The 26169-nt window shown below is 51.0% G+C and overlaps 1 protein-coding gene across 1 annotated transcript; it reads left to right on the forward strand.

Moving 5' to 3' along the window:
• The first annotated feature begins 5044 nt into the window (after nucleotides 1-5044).
• On the forward strand, nucleotides 5045-25106 carry PITX3 (paired like homeodomain 3). Its single transcript, XM_073352960.1, has 3 exons — nucleotides 5045-5164; nucleotides 18810-19015; nucleotides 23596-25106. The coding sequence occupies exons 1-3, from the start codon at nucleotides 5056-5058 to the stop codon at nucleotides 24157-24159; spliced, it is 879 nt and encodes a 292-aa protein (XP_073209061.1). The 5' UTR covers nucleotides 5045-5055; the 3' UTR covers nucleotides 24160-25106.
• The last annotated feature ends 1063 nt before the right edge of the window (nucleotides 25107-26169 follow it).

A 26169-nucleotide genomic window follows, 5' to 3' on the forward strand; every position in this document is an offset into this window, starting at 1 on the left:
TTTCCTCAAAACTAGAAAAGGGGGTAAAATATGAAGGCCGAAAAGAATAATGCTCACCAGGAAACTAGACAATACACGATACACAGCAAATATAGTCCTCTCCCAGAGTGGGAGAAGGAAGGCCTGCCCTTCCACTGCCTCATAAAGCACGCTGGGAAAGGAAGGGGAAGAGTCTGAAGGCCTCTGGAATGGAGGCATTTCTCTAGTATTTGAAAGAACAGGAGCAGGTGCTGCCAAAAGGCCTCTGGAAGAGGGAAACCTGGGGTGTGGCTGGGTAGCAATTTGAAGGAAAAAGTCTATTGTGTGTATATTTAGGAATCTGTGTCTCTGAGCCCTATGGCTCACTTGGCTATATGTAAATAGCTGTGTCTGTTCGAGCATTTTAAGATCTAGGGTGTCTGTTATACTTTCTATTCTTATTTATCCTACTGCTGCTATAATGGGTAGGATGTCCTGACCCATCCGTAGGTGCTGGAATTAGCGGTGCTGCTGCATCCCCTGGCTTGAAGTAGTAATAACAACCCAGATATATGGTTTCCGCCTTCAGCACCCCCATTGTAAAAATTCTTCCAGCACTGACCCATCTCTTGATAGTGACACAGACTGATCATTCTCTTCTCACCTCCTTCCACACCCTGGCGGAGGCACAGTGCTAAAGGTGTTGCCCGCTTTTGATAGGCTTGTGATACTATTTTTTTCTTAAAGAACCAGCTTCTGGAGCCACGTGACAACATGAGAACCTTAGCGTTCCTTTTGAAGAAGTAAGCTTTTTGTTGTGGAGAGACACTCGTAACTATCACAAGAGTGTAAGCTAAAGGCTCCAAAACAGGCAACACACAAACCCTCAACTTTTTTTAAACCAGTCTTATGAGTGGTTGGGGGGTGGCAATAATGGGGGTTACCACCCCCATTATGAATGCTTGGGGGGTGGCAATAGTGGAGCAGTGCATGAAGAACACCTGCCACTGCCCATGTTGTACCTGTCTTAGGCTGCTTGAGAACTTTTGTCTCCAGGACTGTCACGCCATCACCTTCCCCCAGTACTAGAGTCAAACAAACAAACAGCATGCACTAACTCCGCATAATACCTTGGGGAAGAGACTATAGCTTGTCCAGTGAAACACTGCAAGGAAACATAGATTTATTCTTTGCTCTCTGCTCTGTAAGGACTACAGCACCAGTCTCTCTGAGCGAGGCTGGCTTTCATATTGCCACTACAGTCGCTACCCTAAAGCTGTGGTTCTTGAACTTTGCCATGCTAGACCCCCTGTCATTTAGCAATAGGGGCATGTTAGAGTGGTCATGACTCCCAAGGTTCAGAACTCATGCTTTGAAATTGACATTACCTTTATGATACAGTGATATTACAAATGTGACCACGTGATAACAGAGCAAAAGCTGACTTCAGTGGTAAAATCTTACCCCAAGGACAGATAAATCACAAGATAAAAATCCAGTGATGCTGTGTAGTGTTGCTCAGATAGTCTTGCTCAGTGTGTTCTTTCTGGGTGTAAAATCTTCACCTAAGATGAAATCCACCCTGACCCATGTAAAGCTCAAGTAATGAAACTTTATGAGTGTCTATGGTCTTGAAATAGTGGCTATGTCTCCTCTCTACTGGTTGCTTGAGATGATCTTGAGGAAGCTGTATCAATGTAAATCCTTATGTTGAGCCACTCGCTCCATCACAGATCCTTTCCGCAGCATGACGGGGTGGGCAGATACTCCCAGGTATTTGCTTACCTGCAGTCTGCCCCGGGGTGGAGTTTCAGTGGTCTGAAAAACTGAGACCTTTCACTGTCTTCCCTATATGAGAGGGCAAAAATTCACCCATCTCTTAAACTCCACTAAGCTTTAAAGAAATCTAACCACTGTCTTTAAAGACAGTTCCAGCTAAATGGTTTCTAACCTGATTCGGTAATAGATGGAAGTAAACTGTGTTGAAACCACTTTTTAAAACAGGTTCTAGTTTAGTTCCCTATCTAGTTAAAAGCATTTTTAACATGGTTTAAACAGATTATGCTGTGTCCACACTTCCGGTTTAACCTTGTTTATACCATCAGCCTGAAGCAGTTTAAAAACGAACATTTTTTTGAGCCATGGAGATTGGATTCTCCGTCTTACACCTGGGCGTCACTTACAGCCGGGCAAAGTAGCTGTAAAATGCTCCTGTTCTGGTCTGCTAGTGTTTCCATCACAGTTGGCACAGATGTAAATGACGCCACAAGATGCAAGACAGGAGAGAATGAGGCCCCTATGCAAACAGGACCCCACATAGGATGAAAATGTCCTTTAGCTGCAGACAGGCAGGAGTCTGAATTCCTCCTTAAATCTGGTCTAGTGCAGAGTCAAGCCCTAGAAGAGAGGAAATTGTGCTTGACAGATGCAATCATATGCAAATGGCTGTAGAAGAGGGGAAATTATCATCTACAAACATTGGGCAGAAATTCCATCTGCCGCCTCCTCAGGAAGGGCTCTTAATAAATTCTGAGACAGCAAAGTGACACACATCTTAATCAAGCCTTAATCCAAGGAATTAATTCACTGCGCGTTTCTGCATAATTCCAGGAGTAATGCTAAAAGCCCTGGCAATATCAGCAGCAGATGGACTCCCTCCAACTCCATGCAAAGGTATTAAAGAAAACACAGCCCCTGTCACATCACTTCATGTACATACACATGGTGAAAAGCAAAGGGGCTGTGCCCTGCCGCTGCCTGGAGTTTATGCAGTCTGCAGACATCAAAGGCCAGGCTTGCAACGTGGTGGAAACCAGAACCTGCCTCAGAACAAATAAGGGGCTCCTGCCATGCCCTCCCTGGACAGGGGATCAGAAGCCCGCAGCAAGACAAATGACTGGAAAATGGGCACTAGGGCAACTGTGTCCATTTAGGAAGACACAGGACTTACAAAGTGAGCAGGGAAAAAAGGGAGGTTGACTCAGACCAGTGTCAAGACACGTGTGTCGGAGCTCTGGGGGCTCTTTGAACCAAGAGGCTGACTAAATGAGTACGTAGGAGGAGTGAGGATAAATCGTCCATCATAGAAGCTATCGGATAATAGTCATCAGAATTAGTAAACCCCTCCTCTTCCACTCCTGGTGTTTCTCAAAGCACTTAACATACACTAAAGGCACTCAGCACTGGCCTCTCTCCCTGTTAAACTCAACAGGAGTTTTCCATTGACGTTTGTCGGGGCAGAACTAGGCAAATGCTGAGGCAAATGCTGTTTTTGAAAACCGCGCCCCACGTAATTATCCTCCACACCCCTGTGAGGTAGAGTAAATAATTATTATCCTTGCTTATGATATACATGTTAGAGAAGCCCATCCAAATGCCCTGGATTAGAAATCCCAATTCCTAAACCACTGAATTTTGGGACTGTAGGAGATGTTTCCAAACCGGGATGCAAATGTCACAACTGACCCTATATCTGCAATGTCTAAATCCAAAACTCCGGGTCTGAACAGCCCCACACTCTGGAAGCTTTGAAACCCTACTCTGGCTCCCAATGTATTGCCTCAGGCAAGCTGCTATTCAATTTTAGTTGGGCTCCCTGGCTATAGAATGGGAATAGTTAGCACAGGTAAAGGTCACTTTAGAAATTAGTGTGTTCTGTTCACTCTCAATGAAGTAAGAGCACAGAAAATATTGCACATGCGCACTTGGATAAGAATCTTTAGTGCTGTCTGACAGCAAGGTCACAGGTCAAATTCGAGACCTTAGTGCAAATCTAGAGAAACTTCCCTCTCTAGCCATACATGGTAGGGCCTTTAACTCTTACTAGTCTGGAAGGAATGCGAAGCTGACCCCTGGTAACCTTCAGATACCCCAAATTAGGATGAAAGCACTTTCCCCACCTTGGCTTTACCTTAGCATAGAGCAATCTGGCAGGCTCTGGTCCCTTTGTAAGAGTGTGGCAGGAAGACATTGGGGTTGAGGAATACAAAAGGGGGTGGGGAGGTGCTATGGTTTCCTGCAGAGCCACTGATCATTACAGGTTTCAGAGTAACAGCCGTGTTAGTCTATATTCGCAAAAAGAAAAGGAGTACTTGTGGGACCTTAGAGACTAACCAGTTTATTTGAGCATAATAATAATAATAATATTTATCTGATCATTACCAGCTCTTTAGGTTAGAAGGGGAAGCATATGGGCACATAGAATTACCATTAAAGAAGAACCTGGGGTCCATAAGGAAAAGCTAAGACCTTTTTAGGTTAAAAGTAAGGGGCCATCTTAACCAAGCTTGCTTTGTCCTCAGTCACCCAAGAGTGTTTACTGTTGTACTAATGCAGGGTTTACAGGGATCTGGATGGGTCTGGCCTGTCACTGAAAAGAACGGCATTCACTTGTAACTTTCTAGCTCTGGGTCAGCACTTGTTTACACGTATCTGCCCTCTTGTTTGTGTCCCTCTATTGCTGTTTGTGTCTGTGCATATATGCCTGTGTATCTGTGTTCGCGTTATGCCTAGAAGTGGGGACTCCCCAGTCTTAGGGACTCCCCAGTCCTGTTTTTATGTGTGTCTGTAACATTATTTAGACCAGAGCAGCTTATTAAGAAGCAAAGGAGAAGGTGAGGAAGACCAGGGGATGATAGGGAAGGGGGACAGGAGGGAGAGTTGGATGTTTTGGGAAGGTGCTAACTGCACTTGGCCAGCCACAGGGCCACTTCCTCAGATCTCCATTACACAGCCTGCTCCCAATGTTGCTATTTCAGTCTGAATGTCACCTATAAATTGGAGGCTCTTTCTCTGAAGGCTGCAAATAGAAGTGCTATTAGATAATCTTTGATTTATAGGGCAGCTAAGTGTGGAGTTTAGTGAGGGCTGTGGCCAGTCTGCCCACTTCCCAGCCAGGAAACCCAGCCTGGGCTGGGGTCCTGCTCCTGCAGATTTCCTTTACTTTTCCTTGCAGAACTTCCTCTGCCCTGCATTGACTGGTCCCTTCCCAGAAGGGGTAGGGAGGGGGCATGATGTGAGCTCTACCTCTCCACTCACTCTGTGCCTATTTCTGCAGATCTCTCCTCCTCCTCCTCCACCACCACCGACTCCTGCCAGATGGATTTCAACCTGCTGACAGACTCAGAAGCTCGCAGCCCTGCTCTGTCCCTCTCGGATTCTGGGACCCCTCAACACGAACACAGCTGCAAGGGGCAGGACCACAGTGGTAAGTGCAGGCTCTTCCCTTGAGACCCTTCCCATCCCCGTCCTTGACGTTGCTGCCTGGCCAGAAGGGGTGGAACGGCCCTCCCACATAGCACCTGCACTGAATGGACACATCTCTGTTTTGCATGCCCCTTGGTGATAGTGCCAGGAGTCGCTCTGGGAAGAAGACTGGCTGATCCCCAGGGATCAGTTCAACATGATGCTAGAGGTTTAGGCTCCTGGGACACTCATCTCGTTAAATGGATGCTGGGCATCTGCCTTTACTAGGTCCAGGCTTTGTTGTGTTTGGTGCTGTATAAACAGAGCCAGTGACAGTCCCTACCCAAAATCATTGTAATCTAAAAGTGAGCCCTATAAAAACACCCCCAGTACTTGACATTTGGATCTTGGGCTCTTCCTTAAAAGGCTCCACCCTCTTCTACCTTCTCCAGAAACTCAGCAACAAACAGAACAAGGGGCCACGGTGTCTTCTTTGTAAGTCTGCAGATAGATGATGGTTTCCTAGAGCTGACTGTGTAGTTTGCAGGTAGGCTGGAGCATTCAGTTTCTGCTAGGAATTAAAGCAGGGTAAAGGCTACAAACCTCTCAGTGGGTGTGTTTCAGGGATGCTGATTTTGATGACAAGGTTAGTTAGGAGCCTGACAGCTTCAGATCTGTCCTGATCCCACACCTGTGTCCTGGGAAGGAGAGAGGAGAGCAGATCAAGCAGCTCCCTGGAAGATGGAAGGGAGAGAAGGAAACCAGCCCAGGAAAATGAATGGGACAGTTTGTTATCCTATTCCTAGCAGCACACAGAGGAGGCACTGCACTTCCTTGCTTTCTAATTTGAGCATCACTTCCAGATCTCAGTCGGGCCGTTCCCATAGACCCACATTGACCTATATAAAACACATCTGATCCAAAGTACATCCTGTTCCCTTCCGATCCAATTATATCACCAGGAGTTTAGCAGTTGACTTCAGTGAGAGCAGCATCTGGCCCTAGGAAGGGAGCAAGGTACAGTGTCTAGAGCAGGGAAGTTGGGAGATCTGGGTTGTGCCATGGACTTTCTGGGTGCCCCGGTGCTAGACCATAGACAAAAGGCCACAGAAATGCAAAGTCTGTTTAAAAGGTCTGGCATCACCATGTGCTGTGGGTAGGTGGTCCCCCTTTTGGACCTTGGCACAGGAGGCTGGGAAGAGACACACCCTTTCCCAGTTTAAGCCATAGACAGAGGGAAGGTCCAGCTGTCCCCGAGTAGTGTGACTTCCCCTCAGTGCTTGGAGCCCGCTGGCTGATAATGGCCTCCTTCAGAGGTATTGCAGCTGGCTGCTTCCTCTGCTGTGGTTTTAGTTCCATTAATGGGTTGGATCAAAGTTGGAAGTGAGGAAAGGGCATTGAAGACCCAGGGAGAATCTCTCAGGGGAAAGGCTCCTCCAAGGAGTCACGTTCAAACCTTCCAGATCACTTTTGGTTTAATGCTCTCTGTGCACTTCAGGCCCCATCCAACTACCTTGGAAGCCAAGGGCCAGGTTCCCACTGACTGACAATCTCTCCCTCCCCATTCCTAAGAGAGCAGAACCCGGAAATGGCTTGCACCCACCCAGGGCCAGTTCCGGAGCAGCTAGAGATGCAGTCACAGCTGGGTACCAGGCACAGCCAGGCCATACCGCTGGAGCAGCGAGCCCTGAAGCGCACTGGAGAGCCCCTCCTTCCGGTAACCCTGCAGTGTCTCGGGGACCCTTGCTACAGAGGCTTTAGCAGCAATAAACGGGCGGGAGACGCCCCCTCTCCCCCTCCTAAAGAAGGCTGCCAGGTTCAGCTTCCACTTGATCACGGCCCAAGTTACAATCTCTGCTGCAAGCTCCGCACCTCCACAGCGCACTCCTTCCCAGGCGGACGCGATAGGCGCTGCCCAGCAAGGCAACCCCAGCACCAGACAGAGCAGCCCCGCCCCGGCACGCAGGGCAGTGGAGCGCACAACCCCCCCCGGTCGCTCCCGCCCCGGCACGCAGGGCAGTGGAGCGCACAACCCCCCCTCGCTGTCACTCCCGCCCCGGCACGCAGGGCAGTGGAACGCGCACCCCCCGTCACTCCCACCCCAGCACCCAGGACAGTGGAACGCGCATTCCCCCCCCCCGTCACTCCACCCCAGCACCCAGGACAGTGGAACGCGCATTTCCCCCCCCACCCCCCCGTCACTCCCGCCCCAGCACCCAGGACAGTGGAACGCGCATTCTCCTCCTCCCCCTCCCCCCGTTATCACTCCCACCCCAGCACCCAGGACAGTGGAACGCGCATTCCCCCCCCCCCGTCACTCCACCCCAGCACCCAGGACAGTGGAACGCGCATTTCCCCCCCCCACCCCCCCGTCACTCCTGCCCCAGCACCCAGGACAGTGGAACGCGCATTCTCCTCCTCCCCCTCCCCCCGTTATCACTCCCACCCCAGCACCCAGGACAGTGGAACGCGCATTCCCCCCCCCCCGTCACTCCACCCCAGCACCCAGGACAGTGGAACAAGCATTTCCCCCCCCACCCCCGCCCCAGCACCCAGGACAGTGGAACGCGCATTCTCCTCCTCCCCCTCCCCCCGTTGTCACTCCCACCCCAGCACCCAGGACAGTGGAACGCGCATTTCCCCCCCACCCCCCCGTCACTCCCGCCCCAGCACCCAGGACAGTGGAACGCGCATTTCCCCCACCACCACCACTCCCGCCCCAGCACCCAGGACAGTGGAACGCGCATTTCTCCCCCCCCCACCCCCCCGTCACTCCCGCCCCAGCACCCAGGACAGTGGAACGCGCATTCTCCTCCTCCCCCCGTTGTCACTCCCGCCCCAGCACCCAGGACAGTGGAACGCGCATTCTCCTCCTCCCCCCGTTGTCACTCCCGCCCCAGCACCCAGGACAGTGGAACGCGCATTCTCCTCCTCCCCCCGTTGTCACTCCCGCCCCAGCACCCAGGACAGTGGAACGCGCATTCTCCTCCTCCCCCCGTTGTCACTCCCGCCCCAGCACCCAGGACAGTAGAACGCGCTGTCACCCGCGCTCACAGCGCACCCGGGTCCACTGCGTGAAACAGCAACCGACACACACAAGGGCAACCTCGGACAAAGTCACAGGCGCTGGGCAGCGCCTAACAGGCAAACCAAAGTGCCCCGTACAGAACGCGTGTGGGCCCCAGGTAGTGTCAACCACCACACTCAGCTACTTGCTGCCCCGCACAGCCCCCAACTACACACACTGCACCAGCAAACACCCCCCCCCCCCATCCACTGCCCAGAGATACCCTCCCGTATTGCAGACACAGCCCGCTCAGATCTGGACACACAAACATAACAGCCCCTGGCTACGGCCGCTTCATTTCGTCCCCCCCTCTCTGCGCTGCTGTCCGATTTTCCTTTTTGCAGTGAGCTTTTATTGTTTGTCACGCGCAGTTTGTGTTCAAATCCTGTTCTACGCCCCCCCGTTGGGGTTTGTTTGTCGATATCAAATTCTTGATCTCGGGTCCGGGCGTCTGTTTATTGTCCTAGTTTCGTAGGTCCCAATTCAATCTGGTTTCGGTTTTTGGGGCGTTCATACCGGTGTTTTCCATCGGCGCTATTCCTTCGCTTCCTCTCCTTTCTCCACTTCCCTTTCGACCCGGGCTGGGATTTCACACGGTCTTTCTTGCTTTCTAATGACATTTCCCAGCTCAAATCTAACTGGTTTCGGGTCCCATTTGTAGACTTTGGTTCTTTTTCCCGGGGAACTGCGCGATCCGGTCAGCTTTGCCCCCGGTGCAGCTTCCTGGTGAAATACTCATGTTTGGAGGACTGGGGGGTGGAGAAGGAGATTTCTTTGTTAGTTAATCGGGAGCCGAGGGCTGGATCAGGCGCGGAGAGTAACCGGAACGAGGAACTGCTCAGTTCAGTCAGTTTCCTTTCTGGGCTCGATTATGCGCCCGCGGAAGCCGGGTTTAAACTCCCCCGCTCGCACTATCGAGGCCAGTCTCTCGCCTTTATCCCCAGCCGGGATGTGTGTGGGGCAAAGGAACAGCAGGAGCGGGACAGCTGCAGCGCAGCGCGAGTTCCCGGCCCGGCCCCGTGCAGACACCCGGCTCCGGATCCTTCAGGCTTCAGCTCTCAGGTCCTGTGCGGAGACCGGTCAGGTGAGCGGGGCCACCCGACAGTAGGGCTGGAGCCCGGCCAGCCAACCCTTGCCGGCTGCGTTGAGGAAGGCAGGGGGCTAAGGCGAGCCAGGGCCGGGGGCTGCAGATTGGAGAAGGGACCCTAGCCGGAGGCGGCCCGGCCTGGGAGCTGCACTCGGTGGAAATACTTGGCAGCAGGGCCAGCGATCAGGGCTGGGGTCGAGCAGTCCCCAGCCAGGCGCTATTCTCTCGGGGTCGCAGGGGAAGCAGCTGCGCTGAAAATGGGGCACAGTCACTATTGGTGACAGGGGTGTTACCAGCCACGGCTTCCTCGGGCACGGTTGGTGGAGGCGCAAGAGCCCAAGCCCTGCTCTGATGGCACCTCCGCTAGTGAGCCTGCCGGGGACAGGTGAGAAGCGGATTGACAGGCGCAGAGCTAGGGGCTGAGAGCCGGGGGCTGCCTGCGCGGGTACTTCGCTTTTTCAGACCCTCGGGAAAGCATCCGCTTGCTAGAATTAGGGGAGTCCGACTGAAGGTGGTAGGGCTCTCTCCCCCCAGGACCGCTTTCTGCTCTGCTAACCGCTAATTATTAAACCAGCCTGCAAGGGAAGTGTCTTCCTAAACCCAGGCCAGGCGGGTCATTCCCTGAACCACAAGGATGTGTCCTTACCCGCTTTCCCGCATCCTCCCTGGCTAATGGAACCGGCGCCGATCTCACCCGTTGTAAATGTCCAGCCCCACATCTACCCAGCTTTCGACCTCACCTTGTGGCAGTGAGCTCCACCGTGTTGCGGAGGCGCCCCGAGATGCCTCGCTTGCTTTTCACTGAACGTGGCCTGGTGCTTGTTAGGAGAGGGAGCGCATTGCCTGGGAATCTACCGCCCTCCTGTCCCCTCCATGGGCTGTAGGAGTCCCAGCTAGGGTGACCAGATGTCCCGATTTTGGGTTTTTTTTCTTACGTAGGCTATTTCCCCCCACCTCCTGTCCCGATTTTTCACATTTGCTGTCCGGTCACCCGAGTCCCAGCGGTTCGGGGCATGTGCGCCACCAACAGGCTGCGCCCGCTGGGACTAGACTCGGGGGACTTTGAACTGTGACGGGGGAAGGGATGCTTCCCCCTGAGCGCTGCCTTCCCTGCCCATCGCCTCCCGCATGCCCCGACGGGTCCCCCTCTCCCTATCGGACGCACCGCTCCCTCTCCAGAGAGGCCTGGGCGCTCCGACAGCCTCCGAGCTAGCGAGCTGCAGCTCCAAAAAGCAGAAACCTGTAGCCGTCTCCCCGCCGCTGCCGGGACACACACCGCTGCGCAGGGCCCTTCCTGTCTATCCCTGCTGCCTTCAGCCCGGGGAAACCCTGCCAGACTCGCCTGCCTGCGGCCCGCCCCCAGGAGCAGCCTAGATTACAGGCAGCTTCACACTGAACCGAGCATCTTCTCTGGGGCGCTTCTGCCTGCCTGGCCCAGATGCCGCTGGGGCTGATCGGATAAAGGCGTCAGCAAAAGGCACCTGCAGAGATCAGCGCGGGTCTGGCCCCCCTGTCTCCGCTCCCCCGAGCGCCCCTGCCCCGTTTCTGTGGCCGGGGCGGGCCCTTCCACCGCCAGCAGCCAGGTAACGCTCCCCTCGCAGATCTATCGCTTCGCCTCTCCGGTCAGCAACGCCGGCAGGCGGCTCCTGCAGCGGCTGAATAGCGCGCTGTCCCTTGCAACAAACAGGCTTTCTGAGCCTCCAGGGCCGGGGTATCTAACAAGGACAGCAGCCTGTGGACTAAAACTTTCCCGGACGTGCGCGAGCGACTCCCTCCCCCCATCCACCCGGCTAAATCCGAACCGGAACGAATCCAGCCTCTGTAAACGGCTCTGCCCCTTACCCTGGAAATTAAGCTTTGAGGACAGCCCTGCACGGTTCCCAGGTCACCCCTCTGGTTGTTTTCAGGCAGAGGGCGCCGAGCCCTTATCAGCCAGAGCTGGTTTGGGAGCGTCAGCAACTTCCCGTTTAGCTCTCCCTGCTCCGGCTCGGTTTATCCAGACCAGTGAGTGCCAAGGGACCGGGAACCCGTGGAAGAGCGATAGCTGCCCAGCCTGCCACGGCCGCCCTGCAAGGCGATCCGGGCCCCTAACTGTAACTCCAGCGAGTGCCACGTAGCCAAAGAGCAGAACTAGCGGCCAGCGCGCTGTTTGCTCTGCCCCGTTTCATTAGCGCCAAATCTGCGCTGTACGGAAGTGGCAGAACTCATTGCAAGAGCTCAGCGTCTAAACACCACATTTACCCCACTCTCTGCTCTCAGGCACATTCCCCACCCCCCTGCTCCCCGATCCTTCCGCGCCCCTGGCCCCACATACACCGCCCCCAACTATCTGCCCCTGGAGGGCCCCGGGCTCTCCCTTCGCTATGGGCACCAGCCCTCGCGCCCTCCGGGACAGACTAGCAATTCCGGCAGGCCTTGACTGGCCCAGACGGTTCCTTCTCTCCTAATCCCACCTCCCAAGGGGCCAGCTGTCTCTGGCTGGTGCCCTAAAGTAATCCCCACTAATTGAACAGCTTGCGCAGTTAGCCTAAGGTATCTTCATTAAGCACCGTTTGTTTGGCAATGGGTAGAAAATCGGGAGTGGGGGGAAATCACACAATCATCAAAGCTAAGCAGCGCCTAGATAGAGACAGCGGAGCTGGCTGAGCCTTAAACTGAAGCGCAAATATTGGTTAAGTGAGATGAAAACCTCCTTCTTCCCCTCTGCCCGTGCTCTCAGCCTACCTATCCTCTCCAGCATCCCAGCGAGGTGTGTCTCCATGCCTCCCTGACGCACTGGCCAGGTGCTACCAATTGTCATTAGCGCCTTGATTACTTCCTTTCTAGCCAAAACCTCGCTATCCAGTTTCCCGACAGAGCCTTTCAAACCACCCTCCTTCCATGACCACGCTTCAAAGCTCGGGAGTCCATTTCAAAGGAGTCTAGAATCTCGGTGTAAAGGGAAATTGTTTATATCGGAGCCACAAAAGCCATTTATCATCTTGGGGTTTGTCAGAGTCACAACCCCTGCTAGAGGTCTGGGCAGACACCCAGAGCAGGCTCTTTCAGCATGATAATTACTCACTTTCTCTGGTTTGCAGCCAGTGGCATAACACACAGAACAGTCCTAAAATCAAATTTATATTGGACAGTCTGAATCCCTCCTTTCCTCTAACCTATTGTCCCCTGGCCTTAGTTTTTCTTCTACTCAAATTGTTCTCATGATGTCACCATTTCTCTGCCCTGTTCTAAATTGGCTGGCTCCTCCCTTTGCAAGAGCCCAGTTCCATTCCGCCTCAGCTGAAAAACCCTGGCCAGATAAGCACCTTCTCCCCCGTGCACAGAGTACCCTGCTGCCTTTGGAGAGGCACACTCTGTTGCAGCTAAGCAGCTGTGGGTACTGGCTGGAACTGGGGATTCAGGACTCTGCTCCTGATTTGCTTTGTGATTTCAGGCAAGTCACTTCACCTGCTCTGGGGGCTTGGTTATCCCAGCTACCAGTACATAGGACTAACTTCTTAAGCTTCAGTGTCCTGGGCAGCTGTGAGGTTTAATGAGTGTGTGTTTACTGTGTCCATCTTTGGATGGAATGCACTAATTAAATGGCACCTTTCTTCAGGATAGAAAAGGCAGCCAGCTAGAGAGAAATCAGTTGAACTCCTCCCACTGTAAAAGACAGTCTAGAGTCAGCTGAGTACATGCAGAGCATTATGTCTCATTACCTGCCCCCGTTTCCCCCCCCCCCCCAGTTTTATTGTATTTAGCCAAGTGCACTAGAGGATTTGTGTGGTTTGCAGAAGGGTGTTAAAGAGAAGTCCTTTTGAGTTCTCCAGCTGCATATGGAATGACAGGCTGTGATACCTGCAGTTAAGATTGCCTGACCCTTTCCATTATAAATCTGTTTTTAGCTACTTAGAACTTTGCCAGGCTTGAATTGTTCAGGCTAAAGTTTTCCTTGCCGGGGATCTGCTTCGAGCTGAACAAGGTTCAGCCATTTCCAGGAACAAGGTGTGGATTGTTTGCCCGTATTAAAGAGAAACACTAGCACCTCTGTACTTTGGAGCAAGGACTTCAGGTTTGGCAGAGGCATTGCCCTGGTGTCAGGGATGTATTTTTACCATCCCTGTGAAAGCTTGTCCAAATCTGGCCAAATTATAAGATCCTCAGAAATCTCCATTCACACATGCTCAGACTTGTAAGAGTCTGGCAGCTAAATTCTCTGAAGACTGCAGTAGTCCTGGACATGCTTCGTTCTCCAGTGTATGACTGGGCCAGGCCCACAGAATGACTGAGCATGATCTGGCCCAGCACTATAGAGGCTGAGCAGGACTCTTCCTGAAATTGCTGCTGTAGGTTGTTGGGGGTCTGGGCCAGGGAAACTCTCTCCTGTGCTTTCCATGTAGTGCCCAGGTAGCCTTGAGGAGGAAGCTTAACTGAGTCAAATGCACAGAGATGGGGAAGGAGGGAGGAAGTAGGAGAAGAGTGGGAGAGCCTGGGAGGGGAAAGAGGTCTAATCACTGCAGAACCTGCCCCTATAGAACCTGAAACTAAACCAATTATTCTTGAGTCTCACAATTCCTTCACTGTTTAGTTGTGAAACTCACTGGTGAAGTGGGACCATCCCCTTCTGTGGCAGGTCCACCTAGCAGGAGAAAGCTGGTACTTTCTACCACTTATGCAGTTAGTTCAAATGGTAAGAGGTTTATGTGTGTGTGTGTGGGGGGGGGGGTAATCTTCAGATCCCACTCTGCTGATGATCCATGGGAGATGGGGGGAGCAGTATGGTTCCACATGATGCATTTTTTTTCAATTTAAGTTTAAGAAAAAAGTTAAATTACATAAACAACATTAAAAGAATGTTAGAGTTGCAAAATCAAAGATTCAAGTGTTAGAAGATGCCAGAATGATGGCTGGTTGTGCAGCCTTAATTCAGCCCCCTGGTGCGTATGCCTTGATACTGGCTAGTTGCACAATCACTATGTTTTTCCACAGGACCCCTCCAATGGGAGCTGCAGGTGCTCAGCACCACTACAACACACACCCTTAGCACCGAAGCCTAATTGCCCCCTTGTGTAGCCTCCATTCAGAGTCGTACTAGGCTGTGACAACCTTGTGCTCTCCCCTGCCCGTTGTGCAAGGCCCTAGGGCTGGTCTATGTGGGGAAGTTAACCGGCACAACTATACTGCTATAGCTATACTGGTAACTCCTTGTGTGGACACTCTTATTTCAGAATAAATAACTGTTCTTGTCACTATGGTTGTACCATAAATTTCTGCACGCAGATAAGCCCTTAGCTGGGCAAATCCTTAAGGATGTACTGGCTTCTAGTCGCCTGCTTTGGACTGGAGCTGTTACTGTCCATTCATGGGTTCTGCCCTGTTAAATCATCTTATTGCACTGACCTGACTGGCTGTGAGTGACATTTTCCCTTAAGCCCAGGCAGCTAATTCCAGCTATGACTCTAGTAGTTTAGTGGAGGGGGAAAGGTGCATATAATACTCTATGCACTATCTGAGGTTACTAGTAAATGCTCAGCTATTGTATGTGTTGGTTTCCACTGCTGTCAAAAACAACAGAGTGACCTAGAAATAAAAACTGTCCACTGAATGAACTAAAGGGGGCTTTGTTACCTGGGGTTATTCACCCAGGGGGGCTGATTCTGCCTCTGACACAGCTGTCAGGGAGAGCTGGGCATGCCCATTTGAGGGCTGGGTTGGCTCATGAGAGGGAGAGGGTGTGTAATGTAATCACGCCTTGGGCTGCAGAGAAATAGGGAGGGCATGATTCACTGGCATTGCACTTTCTTGCTTTACGGAGTAGCAGCAATAGTCTTGCTGACTCACAGCCCTGCAGCTACAGAGTGAGGAATCCTGGAGACCAGGGTCCATGGACCATGGCAGATGGCACCCTACATGGGGAAGGTAGTCGTACATCTACACCATGCTCTGCCACTCAAAGGATATACAATGCAATCTCTCCCATACACCACACTGTCCCTCACTCCCATAGGGTCCCCTGTGCCTCTCCACACTGCAGTGGGGAGGGACGGCAGTAATTGCACCGAAGCTAGAACTCCACTATTTCCTTTCCAACTGCGCAGCACAATCCTCTCTTGGTTCTGCCATGCCGAAAATCCGTCCCTACAAACACCACACAGGGAAAGCCAGGGCCAGCAAGAGTGGGAAGGAAGGTGTTTTCCCTGAAGCATGGCGCTCCCCTGGCAATATTATACCACCATAGGAGGCTTGCTCTGCAGATGCCACTTGCAACATTAGCTGGTAGTACAGAGCTTCTGTCCTCTGGGAGCAGGGCACTGCGAAGAGGGCACCAAGGGCACTGGGCATCCTGCTCTGCAGATGTGTAAAATTAGGACCAGGGCTCCCCTTATCTCCTTGGGCTCCACACAATTACCCAGACAGTCTTGCACCCCTGCCCAAAGGTGATGATGCCTTGGGCTTAGATTATGTCAAAGTCAGATATTTCATGAGACTAGGGATGATATAGCCCATGAGCAGTGTGCTGTGTCTACACCATCCCTTTATGCCCTGTGCATTGCAAGCTTCCCCTGCCCTCAGTAGGCATTCTGAGCAAAGCCTGCAGACTGGGGCACGTCATTACTACCTTAGCATCAATTCCTTTGGAAGTTGGTGGTCTTTTGCCATTGACTCTCACAAGCAGGCTCTTACACTCTGTGCTTCTCTCTTTGAAGGGTTTCAGACCTAACAAAATGAGTGAGGGTTAAACTGAATATTGTCCCCTCGTGGATAGTCAGATCATTACTTTCATGCTCAGAAATGGCGGCATCTGTCATCATTCCCTTTTTAATCTGTTCAGAGGCCAACAAGGGCTGAGTCTCTCTCCTCTGACATTGGTTCAGACCAGAGGAATAAGAATATAGTCTCCACTGGAACCACAACTGTAACATACACATTAAAAGCACGTGTTGTTGTCAAAGAGCATCAACTCAATGGGGGCCAGAGAAATTCATCTGCTTCCAAAGAGCCCTCAGGAAATGGGCACTGTCCCCACATCTAGATAATTATAGCAGTACTTAGAGTGTCACAAGGGTACAGCAGTTTCCTGTGGGTCTATTTTTAGGTACTACATATTTCCACCTTTTGAATACACATCTTCAGTGGTTTTCGTAGTCTCAAACAACATTAGCTGAAGAAGCTGGCTGAGCCTGAGGTTTGATGATGGGGCATGGAGCCTTCCTCCACTGCCACACCATGTCTGGCTGTCTTGAGCTGATGTTTGGTTAGGGACCTATGCTAAATATTTCGGGGTCTCACCCTGCTTCCGAATGGTCAGCTGTCCATGCCTATTGACATGCCCCCTTCTTAAATGCAGCAGAGAGGCCAAGGGTTAAATGGGCAATGGAGAGAACTAACCTCCCATCCTTAAGAGGCGGCTGGTGGGGCAGCATGAGGGCAGCCTGTATGGCCAATACCTGTGCTGTTAAATGAAGAAGGGCAGAGAGGAGCACCCAGTTTAGGGCCCATGCAAGAAGAGAATCTATTGGACCAGTGGGCTCCTTAACAAGTCCCTCTTACCGCCCCCCATCCTTAGTGACTCTGAAAAAGTCACTTGGGGACCATGGTGGATAATTAGCTGAACATGAGCTCCCAATGTGACACTGTGGCCAAAAGGGCAAATGCGATCCTGCGATGCATCAACAGGGGAATCTGGAGCTGGAGCAGAGAGGTTATTTTACATTTATATTTGGCACTGGTGCAACCACTGCAGGAATACTGTGTCCAGTTCTGGTGTCCACAATTCAAGAACAATATTTATAAATTGGAGAGGGCTTAGAGAAGAGCCTCAAGAATGATTAAACGATTAGAAAACCTTCCTGATAGTGACTGACTCAAGGAGCTCAACCTATTTAGCTTAACAAAGAGGAGGTTAGAGGGGTGACTTGATTGCAGTCTATTAAATATTTGTTCTCCATGTAGGTACTTCTAACGATCTCTTCAGTCTAGCAGAGGAAGGGCTAACGTGATCCAATGGCTGGAAGTTGAAGCTAGACAAATTCAGAGAGGAAATATGGTGTAAATTTTGAACAGGGAGAGTAATTAACCATGGGAACAATTTACTAAGGGTTGTGGTGGAGTCTCCATTACTAAAAAATTTAAAATCAGGGCTGGATTTTTTTCTAAAAGAGATGCTCTAGGGATTATTCTGGGGAAGTTCTCTGGCCTGGTTTATACAGGAGGGCAGACTAGATGATCACAGTGGTCCCTTCTGACCTTGAAGTCTACAAATCCAGTAGAAGGGATTGGATCTAGATGGCCACTGAATAGAGAATGGGGAAAGAGTATTCACTTTTAAGGGACATGGCAATGTTCAAGAGAGGCCAAGATGTCATATCCATCATGTATGTATGTGCCTGTTAAATCGAAGTAAAATTGAATGGAGTGTCCTGGAAAGTCATTACTTTCATCTGCGGCTTCCACTTACTGTAGGAGCCTCAGTTTGTAATCTTGGCAGATTGGCTCCCCTCCCCTATTGTGTCTGCTCTTCCCTCAAGCCAGGGCCTGACAGTTCTATTCTACCCTGCCTTTTGTTTTGAGCCAGAAAGGTTAGTTCCGTTTATAGGATGATTAAGAGGCATATTGCAAAGCCTTCTCTATTACAATGAACCAGGGCCTAGTTTATATTTAACTAGATCCCTAGGGTGATTTCCTTTCTCTTCCTTTAAATCTCTCCTCAAAATTCATTTTTTTCACCTATAATCTCCACTCATCTTATACAGAAGCCAGTACCCAAGTGCTTTTCAGAAATGCAATAAATGATGTGACTAACATTTGTCCCCCCAGGTGGCTCCCCCCGGCTCCTTTGTCCATTTTCTTTCTCCTTTGGCATTCTTCCTGATTTGTTGACTTTTTATTTGTAGTCTCTGGGGCCTTGTCTAGATGTAAAATTGCACCAGGTTTGCCAAATGGTGTGATTGAAAATTGCTTTAGTTAAGCAAGCATAAGAAACATAAAGTGAACACTTTTAAATCTATTCAACCCAGACTTATATCAATTTAGCCTAAGTCAGTTAGGAACAGGTTTAAACTACATTACAATAAGCTACTCAAATGGAAACAAGAGTCTACCCGTCAGTTTAAAACAGACTTTAAGTTAAACCAGTGCAAGTTGTGTGTAGACAAGGAGTAGTTTTTTGGCTCCTCTTACACCTAGAGGTGGTTGGGGCTGTAAGGCTGGGCTGGTGAGAGAAGAGTTGAGTCTAATAGGATGCTGCCTGCTCTTGAAGCCCTACATAGTTACCACAGCTGGCTGCGTTAGGAAGGGAAGGCAGGTGAGTTTCGTGTGTGCCTGGATTACGTGCACCAGGAATGAGGTGCCCTGGAGTCCTGGGACTCAGAGGTGCAGGCCGGAAGCCTGGAGCAGGTAGCACCAGGGTAATGCGAAAGAGTTGCATCCCAAGCCACTGAGCTTCGGGGAAGTTGCTGTCCTGGGGACCGAGGCTTGTGCCGGAGTCCCAGGGCTGCGTTGTGATGGTTTGCCTGCCTTTGCATTTCACAGACACAGAGAAGTCCCAGCAGAACCAGACCGATGACTCCAACCCCGAGGACGGCTCCCTGAAGAAGAAGCAGCGGAGGCAGCGGACTCACTTTACCAGCCAGCAGCTCCAGGAATTGGAAGCCACCTTCCAGAGGAACCGCTACCCAGACATGAGCACCAGGGAGGAGATAGCAGTCTGGACCAACCTGACTGAGGCACGAGTCCGGGTACGGCCACCAGTCTTCCACTCCATAGTCTCTGAATACGGCCACAGCCTGGGGGAAAGGGGGGCCCGAGACCAGCTCTGCAGCAAGCCACCAAACCAACCCAGACCCTGCCTTTAACAGAGAGCCAAGGGCATTAGAGGCGTCTCCAGCACACCAATTCCACCCAGCTCTGCTCTCAGGGCCCAACAGGCCCCCGCTGCGGACACCTTGCAGGCTGCCATCTTGGATTCAGCGCAAGTTCACAAGAACGATCATTCTGGCAGGCGTTTGAGGGGGAAATCACACTTGATTTCCTTGGGAATGATTAGTTTGATGGCAGGCTCCTCCCGAGGCAGAGAACTGCCCACCTTCCTCCAGTTCCATATACTAACAGACATCTCTCCTGTGCTCTGACCCCCAGGGAAGATAAGTCTCCCTGGGCTGCTCAGGGTCAGAGGGCCCTTGGGAAGAAATCTCACCCAATACAGAGGAGAAGCCATTACTCAGCTCTGCCCATGCTCTGTGAGTGAGAGTGTGTGAGTGTGAGACACACACAGTGTTGCCAGTTCTCCTGAATGTACTGGGTATGGGGATTTTGGATGCCGGTGCAGGAACTCTCATCCCCACATCTACCCGTCCCACGTCCAGCATGTCTGTCCTCCCAACCTCCAAATTAATCCTGTCTAGTTCCCCCTCAGTTCTCCTTCCCAGCCTCATCTCTGCTCCTCCTGCGGTTCTTCACCTCTTTCTCTGCTGCAGCCCCCTCTCCTTTCCCAGGCTGGATGTTTCAGGGAGGGGAAGAGGTTGGGAGATGGGGGAGTGGAGCCGTCCTGAGCTGCTGGTCCATTTCTGCTCCCTGCTCCCCTCCTGTAAGAATGTGTCAGCTCTGCCTGCTTGCTCCAACAGCTCTGATTGGCTGCTCTTGCCCAGGAGGCGGGGCAATGGGAATGTAGCCAATCAGTGGGGGTTTTCCAGGGGTTGACATGTGCGCCTCTCAGTGACATGGCTGGAATTGTAGTTGTAGAAGGCCGGGTCTACACCTAAAAATTAGTACAACCTAGCCCCTGGTGTAGACACAGCTAGTCTGTTGGACAAACTTTTCCATCTACCTACCTACTGCCTCTTGGAGTGGTGGATTAACTACATTGACAGGAAAACCCCTTCTGTCACTGTAGGAAGCGTCTACATGACTGCATGGTACCTGAAATTTCATTTGTGGGTCTGCACCCCCTTTTGACCAGATGCACGTTAAGCCCTGCCTGGGAGACAGGATGCCTGGGCTCTATAACTTGCTCTGTTACTGACCTGTTGTGCAACCATGGGCTGGTCACTTCTCCTCTCCGGGCCTTCATTCTCTGCCCTTCAACCTTTAGCTTGTCTATTTGGACTACCAGCTCTTTGGGACAGGCCTGCCTCACTACGTGTAGGTAAAGGCAGGGCTCTGATCTCAGCTGGGACTACAGATTAACACCACAAACCTTATCCATACCCCTGCTTCATCTCCCTCTGTATATTCTCAGGCCCTGGACCCTTACCCTGCCTATGTCCCGTGTTCCTGCCTTTCCCTTGTCTATCCCCCTCCCATCCTACCCTATCCCCCTCCTCTTTACTCTTTCTGTCCTGCTGTGGCCCTTTCCTCTGGTGCAGGCTTCAGGTTTCTCTATCCTGATGAGAATTAGTTCCCAGAAAAGCAGGGGTGTCACATTTTAAAGGGAAACCCTGCCAACTCTCATGATTCTAGCATGAGTCTCGTGACATTTAGGTGCTTAGGTTATTTTTTTTTAAAGGATTTGTATGAATTTCCGATTTCTGACTTCCTCTCACAAACCTGTATCCTTAGCCGAACAGCCCCTGTCGCCCCGTCAATGAGACTGAATTGCATGCTGCCCTCAACAAGTTGGCTGACATGCCCCTTGTGAGTGTGTGTATGGGTATGAGATTGCCCACTGCAAAGATGGACACCATTTCTCACTATTACCAATGGGGCTGAAGCCATGGTCTGAGGGAAAATGGTGGCCCTTTAGAGTATGCGCCAGCTGACACAGGCTCAGGCTGAGGGGGTGTTTAATTGCAGTGTAGAACTTCCTGCTCAGACTACATCCCAAGATCTGGGATCTTCCAACCTCGCAGGCCTAAGCCTGCATGTCTACACCACAATTAAACAGCCCCTTAGCCCGAGCCTGGGTCAGCTGGCATGGGCCAGCTGCATGTGTCTATCTGTAGTATAGACATACCCTTAGTCACCATGTGAGGCCAGGCAAGAGCCAGGAAGCTGTGGAGCTGCTGGGAATGGGGCAGTGGGGGCAGCAGAGAGGGAGCTAAGCAACAGGACAGGAAGCTATATTAGGAGTCAAAGGACACGTGGATAGCAGGAGGCAGACTGAGGGTGAAAGGGCCTACGTATGGCAGAGTGAGAGAACATGATGTGTAGGAAACTGAAGGGGATGCTGCAGACAGCCAGAGTTGTAGGAAAGAGATCTACATTGAGCAGACTGAGAGGCCAGTGTTACGTGCTGAGGCTGTATAGTTTGTGTGGTAGCAGCCTAGCTCCAGTGTCCATCTTTGAGCCCTCGGTATAACCCCAAACTTAAATACAGTCAGAGTTGAAGACCAGAAGGGCCCCCCAGATCAGCTACCAACCGCCTGTCTATCACAGGCCACCTCCACCACTGACATGCTAAACCCAACAACCGAAATTAGACCAAAGTATTACAGCCCACAGGAGACTAGACTATTGTGTGCCACAGGCAGAGAAGAGGAGAAACCGAGGTACACTAACACCTGAGGCCTCTGCAATAGCAGGGAAATGATTAAGTGAGATACACCCAGATAATCCTGGCAAGTGACCCACAGCCGATTACACTTCTCTCAAGGTCAATATGGGGGAACTATTGAACTCTAAGCCGTATAAACAAACATCACACTAGGTTCCCCTGAAGTCTGACTCTCTTTCTCCAGTTCCATACATACTACAAAGGGGAGAATGTGCGTGGGGCAGCTGCCTACCCTGTCTAGCTAGGGAAGAGATAGAGAGGGACAGAATGGCCCCAAGGGATACAAGAGCATAGGTGGGATTTGCTCTGATCAGCAAATAGGGAAGTTGCATTTCTGTGATTGAATTTTGAACCCAAGATGATCCCACATGAGTTGGAAATGCGTGGCTTCCCTTGAAGGTGGCGGGGGGGGGGGGGGAGGGAGGAGTCAGATGGCAGGCAAAAAAACAGTTTTGTGACAGTTTTTCAAAATTATAACATAAGACACATGGTGTTTTGGGTTCTGACTCATGATTTTTGAACGCTTAGCGTAGGCAGAAGTGGAATTACAATTTTCAGAGAGGGAACTTGTCAAGTAACTTAAAGCCATGCTAAGCAACTACACTGGGCTCCAGCATAGGAATCCAGGAGTGAAATGGACCAGTCATTTTACCATCTGAGCTGACAGAAATGCAAAACCAAAACAAAGTGCATCCATGGCAAAACTAATTCTATTTTTAAAATGTTTTAACCTGAGGTATTACTAGTAATTTAAGAAAAAAAAAGTTTCAAATAGGGTTTTGGACAGCGTCCCAGTAATAGTCTTCAGTCAACATTTGGATTTATTTCCAATGGAGTTATTTTTACATTTGTTATTTGTCTTTGAAGAACCCCAGCAAAACTAATCTTTCACCACCTTCTAATGATACAAAAGATTAATCACACAAAATCAAACTGATTTTGAGCTACAGACAAAAAGAAGCATGAATTCCCCTAGTGCAGCAGTTCTCAAACTGTGCACCTCAGAGCACTTGCTCATGGTCTATGGAGATCTACAAAGTCATACGATACTGGCTCCTAGCTGCTAGATCACAGTTAAAAATACACTAAGTATTTTCCTAATATTTTCCTATGTAAGCAACTGCTGTATTTGTTGTGTGATCGAGAATGGAAGGCAAGGTGGGTCACATGATCGCAAACTAGAGAGTGTGTGTGTGTGTGGGGGGTGTCCGTGAGGCACTCTCTCTAGTAAGTTGTGGTCCAGCCCAGTTGAAGTCCCCTGCCCTGGTGGAAATCCCCATGGAGAATCTCCAGCTGATCTCCACTAGCGACACAGAACCAGACTAAACTAACAGAGATGAGAAGGGGGATGTCAGGGGAGGCTGCTGAATTTTCCACTCCTGTAGGGTCCAGTCTCTCTCTGATATCTGTGGAAACCTGGTATGAACACAAACGTACGGCACTACATTTATACTGCAAATCATGGATGTTAGAATGTGAAAGGACCTAGGTTCACTTACACAGTCCCAGGATTCTCCCAGTACTGCATGCTCCAGTGCTCTGTTCTGGTTTTAGGGGGGCTATGTGAGGGGGCTGCCACCAGCTCCCTTTGGGAGCCTACAATACCCCTGTTAGGTAACATTTCCTGCTATTGAACCAAAGTTTTCTTTGGTTAATTCCATCTAATCACTCCTAGTTACAAGCCCCTCACTCACCTCAGCCTGTCCTTTTCCAGATGTACTCAGTTGTCCTGACGACCATGTTGGTACAAGGAGGGATGACTGACAGAGACAGAGGCTTCCCCATTAATAACTGGAATGACCCTTCTGCTCTCTCCTTCCCTTGCAGGTCTGGTTTAAGAACCGCAGAGCCAAGTGGAGGAAACGAGAAAGGAACCAGCAGGCAGAGCTTTGTAAGAACAGTTTTGGAGCTCAGTTCAATGGACTGATGCAGCCTTATGATGACATGTATTCCGGCTATTCGTATAACAACTGGGCTACCAAAGGGCTTGCTACCAGCCCCCTGTCAGCCAAGAGCTTCCCCTTCTTCAACTCCATGAATGTCAGCCCCCTCTCCTCCCAGCCCATGTTCTCCCCTCCCAGTTCCATTGCTTCCATGACCATGCCTTCCTCCATGGTCTCCTCAGCAGTGACTGGCGTGCCAGGCTCCAGCCTCAACAACCTGGGAAACATCAACAACCTCAACAGCCCAAGCCTCAACTCTGCCGTTTCATCCAGTGCCTGCCCTTATGCCTCCACCGCCAGCCCCTATATGTACAGGGACACGTGCAACTCTAGCCTGGCCAGCTTGAGGCTGAAGGCCAAGCAGCACGCCAACTTCACCTACCCGGCGGTTCAGACGGCAGCTTCCAACCTGAGCCCCTGCCAATATGCCGTGGACAGGCCCGTATGAAGGGCCACCTGCCACCAACCAGGGACTCGACCTTAGCCTGATGAAAGGAGACCTTTAGCCCTACAACAGCGTACACCCTGCAGGAAAGAGAGAGACAGATGGACCTCTGTGAAGACTTGTCTAACTATTGTATGGTGAATTTTGACTGTCTATTTTTTTTTTTTTTTTTTGGTAAAGCAACAGAAACTGCTCATTGGAAGACCCACTGGGAAACAGCAACCTGTGACATTCAGTTTGACTGGCTCCTGGGCAGCAGAACTGAGCATATGTCAATCTGCTCCTTCCTCCCTCCCCTTGGTGTGATAGCTGTCCTTGCCCCTCCATGGCACAAAAATCCTGTTTAAAGCATAGGCAGTGAGATGGCACAGCTGTAGGAAGTAGCCAGGGACCCAGGCAAAGTGGTGCAGCTACTCAATGCTTGGCTGAGAACACACATACACCCACAGGTGTGAGCGGTCAGATTTCATTTTGAGGCACCTCACCCATTTATTTATCATATGGCCAGTCTCACCAGCCACCAGTCAGGAAAGTACTGTCTCAGCCGGCAATACATTTGTATACTGCAGATATATGCATGGCCAGGTAACTGAACCCCCTAGGGATCGGGAGTTGTAGGGATGTAGGATGTGTGTGTGTGTTATATAACACACACATATATATACACACACAAATAAATATATATATAACATACCTTTTTGTTTTGTATGTGGGATAATCCGTGAAGTAGACCTTACAGATGAAAAGCCAAGCATGTCCACCATGGTGGAGCATTCAGCCTGTCCGCTTTCCTGCTTAAGGAGTCATTTCCACTTGGGTAGGAATTCCTTTGCCAATGTACATCCAAAGAATCCCTTGTTTTTCCCTTTTGCAACAAATCGCCCTCTTTTTGTGCACCCACCTCTCCATCCCCGAATTCCATTTTCAACAATAAAATGAAAGTTGGAGCAGTCCCGTTAGAGGTTTCCATCTGTCTGGTTATTGGCGCACAAGATAAGAACGTGGGGAAAAGAAAGACCTGCAATTGTCTAAAGGGTCCAAATCAAACCCACATTGTGAAAGAGGAGAGGCCGCAAAAGGGCTGCTGTTTAGGAGATGCCAGTTCTTGGTGAGGGCCCAGTAACAGAAGGGGAAGTGTCATCTAAGCAAAGTCCAGGGATGGGGGCCCCAACATGTGACTGAGCTGTCTTTCTCCTACATGTTTGCAATTCAAATGCTCTGGTGTTCTTTCCAGAACACTCAGTACCAGTGGCCTAGCTCCCAGGGTCCCTTGTCTATTTCCGCGGCTGTCTCCTCGCCCACCCTGGGAGGAGGCATTAAGGAGAAACTATACCAAGCTTTTCCCCAGGAACTAATGGAAGTTTCTTCATGGGGTTCCCTGCAGGGTTTCAGGTCCATGGCACTATAGACTGGGTGGGCTGGGAAGGAACCAGACCTGGGCTCTTCTGGATTCCCTCTGTTCCACCCACACCCAACTCTTAATAGAGGCAGAGCCTCCATGACCTTACACTGCCTTGCCCGGCCACCCTGGAGGATGCACCCTTTGGGGACAGCTGCCATAGCGGGAGCCACTAGAGGCATGGCACCTACACACGCTTTGCTGTGCAGAGTCTAGGAGAAGGTGGTGGGGCCTGCCACCACAGCAGAAGCAGGTTGGTTGTACAGATGACACTTGCTTCCACTGGGTCATAAGGAATCTGCACATGTGCAGAGTGAGCAAACCCTGCCTTTCCCAATGGATTAGTATGAAGCTGTTTAAAAACTGACAAATGAGGCGCCCCCTGCCCTTTGATGCTGTCGTCTCAGAGCAGAGGTTCCCGAAGTGTGACCCAGGAGCCAGCAATCTGCTGGCTAGGCACATGGTGTTGGAGCCTCTTCATTTTCAGCGGCTCTGTTCAGTTAACAGACAGCTAGAAACACAGTCATGCTTGCTGGCATTTCCACATGCACAACTGCCGCATATGCCACAGAGGGGCGGGGACTCTGCTGAGATGTGTCCTCCCAACGAGGAGA

This window comes from Lepidochelys kempii, chromosome 7, assembly GCF_965140265.1.
Source record: "Lepidochelys kempii isolate rLepKem1 chromosome 7, rLepKem1.hap2, whole genome shotgun sequence".
In the NCBI taxonomy this organism is placed as follows: domain Eukaryota; kingdom Metazoa; phylum Chordata; order Testudines; family Cheloniidae; genus Lepidochelys; species Lepidochelys kempii.

Coding starts and splice junctions, on each gene's coding strand:
- PITX3 (XM_073352960.1), top strand. CDS start 5,056: ATGGATTTCAACCTGCTGACAGACTCAGAAGCTCGCAGCCCTGCTCTG. Junction 5,165..18,809: donor CAAGGGGCAGGACCACAGTG/GTAAGTGCAGGC, acceptor TGCATTTCACAG/ACACAGAGAAGTCCCAGCAG. Junction 19,016..23,595: donor TGACTGAGGCACGAGTCCGG/GTACGGCCACCA, acceptor CTTCCCTTGCAG/GTCTGGTTTAAGAACCGCAG.